The sequence below is a fragment of the Pteropus vampyrus genome, unplaced genomic scaffold, assembly GCF_000151845.1.
Source record: "Pteropus vampyrus isolate Shadow unplaced genomic scaffold, Pvam_2.0 Scaffold5, whole genome shotgun sequence".
Classification (NCBI taxonomy): domain Eukaryota; kingdom Metazoa; phylum Chordata; class Mammalia; order Chiroptera; family Pteropodidae; genus Pteropus; species Pteropus vampyrus.
The window spans coordinates 6166923-6175830 of NW_011888786.1; the positions used below are offsets into that span (position 1 = coordinate 6166923).

At 38.8% G+C, this 8908-nt stretch overlaps 1 protein-coding gene across 2 annotated transcripts in view; it reads right to left on the bottom strand.

The window, feature by feature from the left end:
* Positions 1-2634: 2634 nt before the first annotated feature.
* The window catches only part of ADGRA3 (adhesion G protein-coupled receptor A3), a 105429-nt gene continuing 99155 nt past the window's right edge, over positions 2635-8908 (bottom strand). For both annotated transcript variants that reach the window (XM_023534114.1, XM_011365194.2), the window contains 3 exons: positions 5627-5772; positions 4370-4465; positions 2635-4228 (listed from right to left, as the gene is read on the bottom strand). In XM_023534114.1, the coding sequence (XP_023389882.1) occupies positions 2986-4228; positions 4370-4465; positions 5627-5772 (1485 nt within the window). In that variant the 3' untranslated portion in view covers positions 2635-2985. The remainder of the gene's footprint in view (positions 4229-4369; positions 4466-5626; positions 5773-8908) is intronic.

Sequence of the window (8908 nt, forward strand, 5' to 3'; positions counted from 1 at the left end):
GTTGTTAAGAATTAAATTCTCTTAGATAAGAGCACTGGAGTGAATACTAAAAAAATGAAATGATTCTGGGAATCTGAAGAGAAAAACAATTAACAGCTGTCTTAAATTCTGGATTGCTGCTGTACGAATCACTTCCCTTAATACTTATTCCTGTATTAAGTGATTTCAATTAGTTTTTTTACTTCCTCTTTTTTTATAATCCCAACCACCTTCGGTTGGGCATATTCTGAATTTGGTGCCTGAAACACAAAGGGCTAGCTGTTTTAACACTGTGATTTCTCAATAATGAGTACAGCCTAAACCTCAGCATCTGTATATAAGGTACCATCTGTCTATGAGATTATATCTATTTATATAAATGTATTGAACATAGATCTAGAGGCACATTAAGTTACATGTAGTTACATGTGCAAAATATGCTGAGATTTAGAAATTAGTTGCTGCCTATTAATGAGCTGAACTACAAATACATACTTATGCACGGATATAAATCTAGTCACAAAAATACTCATACACAAACTTAATTTCTAATTACCTAAAAAAAGGTGAGCGTATAACGCTAGCATATAATAAATATCAAGTTATGTGTATAACGTGTATATGTTATACATATTATTATATAGCATATAATGACATGACTAAAAAGCTTTCTTGGAATAAAAGAATTAAATCATGCATTTCCTTAATTAAAACTCAAACACAATAACTGGGACGAGAATAAAGTTTGGTACGACTATAGATAATAAACACTGTGACAAGCATGAGTGTCTGCCTTCAGGGAAACAGTGAAATGTGGTGCTGGTGGCCTCGGCATCAGGAAACACGGTACTGGTCACAGATAATGGCATGTTAAGAGTCAGGAATTTTTTTTTAGACCTCAGTTGCCTAAGTTACTAAATGAAGAAAATGAATGAGCCAACCTCTAAGAAAACTGAAATGTCTCTTAACAGTTTATGATTCTATGAAAAATAGAGAAACCTCAACCAGCAACAAACCATAAATCATAAATGACAAAGGTGGGGGGATGCAGGCAATGTGCTATTCGCTTCCTACACACCAACACCAAATGTTAATTCAGTCAAATACTAAGAATGCAAAGCATAAAATCACCACTCATCATGTCTATGCTTTGAGTATCAAAACACTCTGAACATTTTTAACAGAATCTTCACTTTATTCCAAGTATTTCAGTTTTTTCCCAGGCCTCTACCACCCCACCTCTCCCTCAGCCCAGGCTTCTCTTCCTTCTGTTACCTATGGGAAGTTAGATTTAAAATAATAAATGCTTACTTAATGGTGAACGTTTTCAGGAAGGGAAATTCATCATTTCCTGTGAAGACGTTGAAAAAAGCAGAGAAATTCTTTACCTATATGCAGCACCGACCTATGGGTCACAGAAACAGGTTAAACATTGGAATGACCTTTTGCGAAGTAACGAGCAAAATCAAAATACCAATAAAAAAAGTTATTCACTCAATTTCTTATTAGTTTACCTTTGTCATTTCTAAACACCATCCTGCACATATACATCACACCAGGAGACCCTGATCTGGGTGATGGTTCAATATACAGGCGACATATCTAACCATTCGGTTGCCTTGCTTCCCCAACCAAACAGAAATGTCCCTAAAACTGACACCTGACAAAAGTCTTAATAGAACCACCAGTTTGAGTCTTGCAAAATAATTTATGTCTACTGCAATAATCCAATGAAAAGAACATTTACAGTCTAATGAGTGATCTTGTGATGTCTGAGAACTACTTTGTGTAAATAAGCAGCAAATTTCTCAGATTTTGAGGTTTATCGAGGTAGGCTTGACTCTTTTAGGCTTTCTTGAATGACTTTTGAATTTGACTGGATTTAAACGTTTGGACGGCTATCAAAACAGAGCTTAGCTGTGCCAGTCTTTTCAGGCACCTTCGAGCCTATCAGAGGAATGACATGCACCAAAGTGTCAGGGCAGCCCCAACCCAACTTTCAAAAGAGTCCCAGGAATGGACCCCAGTAAGACTGGGGACTGGAGATGGGTGAGGACTAAGTGCACTGATGACCAATGATGACTTTTGGATCAGACCTGTTTTTACCCTTGGAATGGAATTTAAAAATCAATACCTTAGCATTAACCTATGGAACTTGCTCAATCTTTAAAAAGAAAATACCAGCTGACAGAAGAGCCAATATGAAGAATATGGAAATAAGTGAATGTAAACCCTATATGGTAGCTCTTCGTTTACATTCAAGAATTAACATAAGTGCTGGAAAAAAGAAAAGACTGAGTAAGAAAATTAAACCCTAATATAGACCACTGAAAAGCCACAAAAGTGGCAAAAAATAGTATTATTAGGATCAAAGTGATATGGCAGAAGTAATGAAATTAGGAAAGAGCTTTATAGGCATTTCCATTTCAAAAAACATTCTGGGAGGTCTTTTTGAAAATCTGTACCATTTAAAACTATATTTATAAAATACATCAATCCAAGAGCCCTTAGATTTATATGCCATAATCAGTGGAGCTAATTATGTAAAAATCTGATAACTGCCTTATGTATATGCCTCATTAAAATATCTCAAAGTATATAAACATCGTTAAAATAAAACTAAATGTTTCTATTGCAAAACATAAAAATATAAGATTGACACAATGACAAACACCTATTTATTGTATTTAAATACAAGTCTGAAATGTTAAGTAGATATTACAAACTTCAGGAAATTACATTTCAAATTCCCAAAATGTCCTGCTGGTGCTCTGACAACTAAAACAATGCTTTAGAGGGTTTTTTGTTTGTTTGTTTGTTTTTAATTCATAAAAAAGCAACAACTGGAAGATATAAAATAAGTAAAATCCAAAACTCTGAAGTTTATTTAAAATTCTTTTGAATCCCTAAGGTGGCTGTAAACAGTTTGTTTTCACACGTTCATAGCTTAAAGGAATGTGACTAGCACAGTCTGTATGGATTTCTGCCCAGAAGGCCTCGCCAAGGCTACACAGTGGTCTCGTGTTTCCACAGTCCAGTCCTCACATTGCCAGTGCTATCCGTACCCAGCACGGGTCCCTCCTGCCCGTTGCTTTTGATTGGTCCATTCTGAACGGCGAGGTTGAGGCCGTAAGATTTCTGCTGACTCTCAAGTTCAACTACAGTTGGCTTCCTCAACGCATCTTTCTTACTACTAGTTGAAACTGGCTTTTCCAAGTTTCTGCTGCTTTTGGGAAGCGTGCTACAAGCGTCGCTGCTATCTGGTTGGGGTGGGTTGTACTGTCTCTCTCTATACGCTAAGTAAGCCCTTCGACTCCTCGAATGGCCTTCGTTACCGGCCGGTCGACTTTTTGGTAAGCCATTCTGCACACTGCCTTCCACGCTTGTGGGGACATCGTATGCATATTCTCTGAGGACCGTGAGTCGGCTTGCCCGGTGTCCTTTACTTCTATTTTTATGATGGCGGCTTGGGTGCACGTTTGTTCGAAACTGAACTTCTAAAGGCGCCACGTGCATTTTAATATCATTGTCCACCGAATGTTCTGTCAGGCTATTATCGAGCTGAGGTGTGGCGTTCAAAGGCAGGGAATTGGTATGGCACTGAGCTGCAGCAGCCTGCAAGTTTGTTAATTTGCATCCCTGGGAGGAGTTTTTGAAGCTGGACACGCTCTTGTTCGTGCACGAAGATTCCGCGCTGCTGTTGGTGCACTTCGGGGCCTCGCCATTGGTCCCGCTGGAGCTGGGGGGCTGCACGTTCACTTGCACCGAGTACGCGCTCCGGCCTGGGCAGCAGGTCATGATCCACGCGAGCCTGACGTCCTCCCGGCGGACGCAGTGGTGCACGACGACGAACGCGCTGAGGCTTAAACACGCCGCTGCGAAGAAGAAGCTGAAGACCAAGTCCAAAGGGTAACACAAGGACACGGCCAGGGCCCCAAACACCCACAGCGTGACATACAAGAGCAAGGCGAGGCCGGCCCCCAAAAGCTGGGCACGGAACGTGTGCTCGTTTTCCAACGCCGATGTGGAAATCAGAGACAAAGACATCGAATCCTGATGACCGACTTCGCCGTGTTCGTGGGCTGCCAACCTCTGCTGCTCCTCCGTGGGCTCCTTCAGCTCATATTTGCGCTCAGGATGTCTCTTCAGCTGAATAAATATGCTCAGAAAGTACATGCAGTTTACGAAAGTGATGAAGCTGGCAGGCCCGTAGAAAGCTCCCAAAGAGGGTTCCCACGCCATCCAGCAACTAGGGAAGAAAATGGTGAACCGGCTCAGATGCTACGCATGGCAACAAACTGTTTATGAAACTGCGATAAACATTAGCGCCTGGGAAACCGTTCAAAGAGAAGCAACTGAGTCAGGGACACAGAGAACACAAACCACTCACTAGGGCGCCCCGGGCCGACTGCCGTAATTCTTGATGTTTGCTGCCGCGGTGATGCCGCAGACTATGACGGGTATACCGCCCCCGATCAGGTAAAACCTAGGAGGAGGAACGACAGGAAAAACAGCTCAGCGTCCTCTCTGTTAAGGTGTGTGCATCGCAGTATCTGTGCTGTAAAAGTCACTCCTTAAAGATGTGTTATTCCCATTCTAGTAAGTTGAAAGTTCAGTTTTCTGGAGAATGCTTTGATAGCAATAGCGTCTTTTACAATTTTTAATTACTGTTTACATTTCTTGCTTTTCAAAGCACAAGGTTTACCAGTTTCCGAGTTGAAGAAAACTGATCAGCTTCTGCCACCCTGTGGCCAGGCAAAGTAGCACGCAGCTACAGCGGGCAGGTTTCGGTTTATTCTTTTTTTTTAGGAGGAACTGGTTTCTTTTAGATTGAGCTAGTGAACTGCAAAGTTAGTGCATTCCAGAATGGACTTTTAGATATCACTCTGCCATAGTTGAGACAAAATATGTATCAACATATTATTTATTCAAGTCTGGCTAAGCCTGCATGTCCCAGGACATTCTACTGCCGTGGGTGCTCATCCTCAGTCAGCTGAGGTTAGTCCGGGAAAGAACCTGGATCTCGGCAGCTTCGCACAGTGCATAGGACCCTCCCAGCCCCTTTTCCATGGACTTGCTGGCGACAGCAAGACAAATGACGGTATTATAAGAACTCAGGGAGACACAGTGGTGGCTGGTCCTACAAACACATACTTTTTTTGACCTCCAGGACTTCCAGTTACCAACTAGCCCTTATTATGTAGCTTTAAATCTTGTCTACTGCCTCTTACTTTCAGCCTATATGTATGAGTTTTCCCCTCTTCTAGAACTTTCCTTGACCTACCAGCTTTTTTCTCTCCCCCTTCAGTGACAAACTCCTGGAAACAACACCATCATCTGCTTCACCTTTATCACTGTTGTGTGAGGCTACTTTTACCTATTACGCTACGGAACCTGTTCTCTCGGGGACCAGGATCATTCCCACTTTATAGATAAAAGAAGCACAGAAAGGGTACAGAACTTAAGGAAAGACCATCAGCTATAAGGTGCATGGCCAGTATTCAAGTCCAGGCAGTCCAGTTTGCAAGTCCATTCCTTTACTTTCTAAAATTCACTCAGCAATTTTTTTTGTTATAACTATGCTTCATATACTGTGAAATTTATATTTAATAAACATTTAACATAATACAGTAAAGATATCAGATACCTGAGCATTGGTCTTGGTGGAGGTGGCAGTTCATCAGGATCCTGGCATCTTTTAGCTTTTTTAGTGACTTGTTTATAGATATTTCGAGCTGTCACTCCCACCCATAGTACTGTAGCAAGGGTGGAATAATGAAGAATTATACCAACCTAGAAAGAAGATTGAAGAATAGATAAACTAAAAGGAAAAAAAAATCCCCCTTTCAATCAAAGTGTAGTAGCTGCTAGTAAGGTTTATCGAATCTGATTCAAAAACAGTCTGAAGGTATTTTTTAATGATCAACATTGCCTGCTAATGAAACAGAGAAGGCACCGTAACAGACGTATGATAAAGGATCACGTCTTCTAATAGATAAACCAACAGCTGGATCTAGAGGCCCACAGACTATAACTCATACCCAGGATGACTTTTCATACACCACGGAATTAGTTCCTGAACAATACACTAAAGGCACGTTTCTCATAGATGCAACATTATAAATCAGTGTTCAATTTCTAAAGCCCATTTTGAGGAATGTAGAGGGCAAAAAGTCACATTACACAGAATAGGCTTATGAGTAAAAGAGCTGAGTTCTAACTCAGAGCCTTTATATACAGTCATGGTAAGAGAGCGATGTAACATAGTGGTGGTTAAGAAGATAAGTTCTGGAGTCAAAAATTTCTGGGTGACTTTAAAACCAGGATCCACCCCTTTCCTGCTGGGACTCCTTAGTAAGTCACATAACATCTCAAGCATTGTTTTCCTCACTTGTAAACTGAGACTAACATGAAAGTACTGTGAGGTTTCAAATAAGGTAGTTGATATAAAGCATTTAGCACAGTGTCTGGTACATTATAAGCAATTAATTTTTTAAAATCTATATTTTAATTATTAATTATTAGGTGTGTGGTTTTAAGAAAATGTTACCTCTTTGAAAGGAACTTTCCTTTTTAATTACTGTTATTTTTAAAACTATTACTAAAAATAAAATTTAAAAAATACATAAAAATAAATACTGGTTTTCACAAGGAACAGAACAGCGGTGCCAGAGGTGTGGGCAAAGGAGAGTGAAAGGTGGGAGAACTGGATGAAGGGCATCGAAAGGTACAAACTTCCGGTTATAAGATGAGTAAGTCATGGGGATGGAATGTCCAACACAAGACTGTAGTTAACAATACTGTATTTTTTATCTGAAAGTTGCTGAGAGAGCAGATTTTAAACGTTCTCATCGCAAGAAAAAATATAACTATGTATGGTGATGGATGTTAAAAAAAAAAAAAACTTATTGTGGTCATTTTGCAATATATACACGTATCAAATCATTCTGCTGTACACCTGAAGCTAATACAAATTTCTATTTCAATCATATCTCAATAAAACAAACAAACAAAAAAGTAAATTTACTCATTTGAACAGTAGAAGGGATTATAGAAACCATCTGTAGGGTTTTTGTAGGGATTGAAAGGGCATAATATCTGAAACATAACTGCACAATAAAAGAGTGAATAAGTATAATATATGTAAATAATTATACTAACTGAATTTCTTCCCAGAGAGTGATGGGGCGGGAGCATGTTTATCATACAACCTGTGATCTAAGCAACCCTGGTTAAAAATAAAATTCTAGATGCAGATATACATGGGACTAACGGAGGGTTAAAATCTATTTTAAGAAAAATAAGTGCATGTGTCATTGGAGTATCAAGGACATAATTAATTTCTCATCTGACTAATTACTATCTTTTTGAACATCTTACATAATTATTATAGGTAAAATTCTATTACTAAAAAGTCCAAGGGAAAATTTTTCATTCTAAGAGAATGGCTCTCCAATCTCAAAATCAACTTGACATTATCAAACCTAGGTTAATAATAGAAGCATTTAGACCACTGCCCAAAGTTCATTTTAATGAGAACCAATCTGCAGCTAAGTCCTGGTGACACGAAAGCTCAAGCATGTGCAGGGCAAAAAACTAGGGTAGTCACTGTCCTTGCATTGACTCTGAAAAGTGCTGAGAGAGTGGATCCAGCTTGGTCAAATGAGAAAAGTCAGAGTTATATTTTTCTTAAGGAGAAAAGTGGCTCCTTGGTTGCCATTAGTTTCACTGACTGCACTGTAAAAGCAAGATATACAGATAGAAGTGGAACTAAAAGCATAAAATAATCCTTTGAGCACAGATACTGCAAATATAAATAGTATAAGTAAATTTGGTATACAGAAACCAAAACATTCAAAACAAATCACTAACACTGACTCAAAATAGCAGGCTCTAGTATTGCTGGAGTTTTCTCTGATGCATAGGTCAAAAGAATGAGACAGGGCTATAAATTAATTTAAAAACAAAAATATTTTCAACATAAGAGGAGCAATTATACATTTTTTTATTAATGCGTAATTGACACAAATAGCCTATTGGTCTTAGGTATACATCATAGTGACTTGGTATTTATATATGGTACAAAATGATCCCCACAATAAGTCTAGTTACCTCTATCGCCAAAGTTATTATTGACTATATTCCTTATGCTGTACATTACATACTCATGAATAATTTTACAATTGAAAATCTATACCTGTTAATCCAGTTACCTATTTTGACTGCCCCCCCCGCCCGCTCCAAACACACACACACACACACACACACACACACACCCTCCCTCCCTCTCTGGTAACCACTAGTTTGTTTTCTAAAAATTCCTAAAATTTTCATGGAACCACAAAAGACCCTGGATAGCCAAAGCAATCTTGAGAAAGAAGAACAAAACTGGAGGTATCACGTTCCCTGACTTCCAACTATACTACAATGCTATAGTAATCAAAACAATACAGTACTGGAATGAAAACAGACACATAGATAAATGGAATAGAGAACTCAGAAATGAACCCATGTATATATGGTTAATTAATCTACGACAAAGGAAACAAGAACATAATAATGAGGAAAAGACAGTCTCTTCAACAAACGGTGTTAGGGAAACTAGACAGCAACATGCAAAAGAATGAAACTGGACCACTATCTTAAACCACATACAAAAATAAATTCAAAATGGATTAAAGTCTTGAACGTAAGACTTGAAACCATAAAACTCCTAAAAGAGAACGTGGGCTGGAAGCAATCTGACATGGGTCTTAGCAATATTTTTTTTGGACCAGTCTCTTCAGGCAAGAGCAGCCAGAACAAAAATAAATAAGACTGTATCAAACTAAAAAGCTTTTGCACAAGGAAACCATCAACAAAATGAAAGGCAACTTACTGAATGGGAGAGAATATCTGCAAATTATACATCCAATAAGAGGTTAGTATC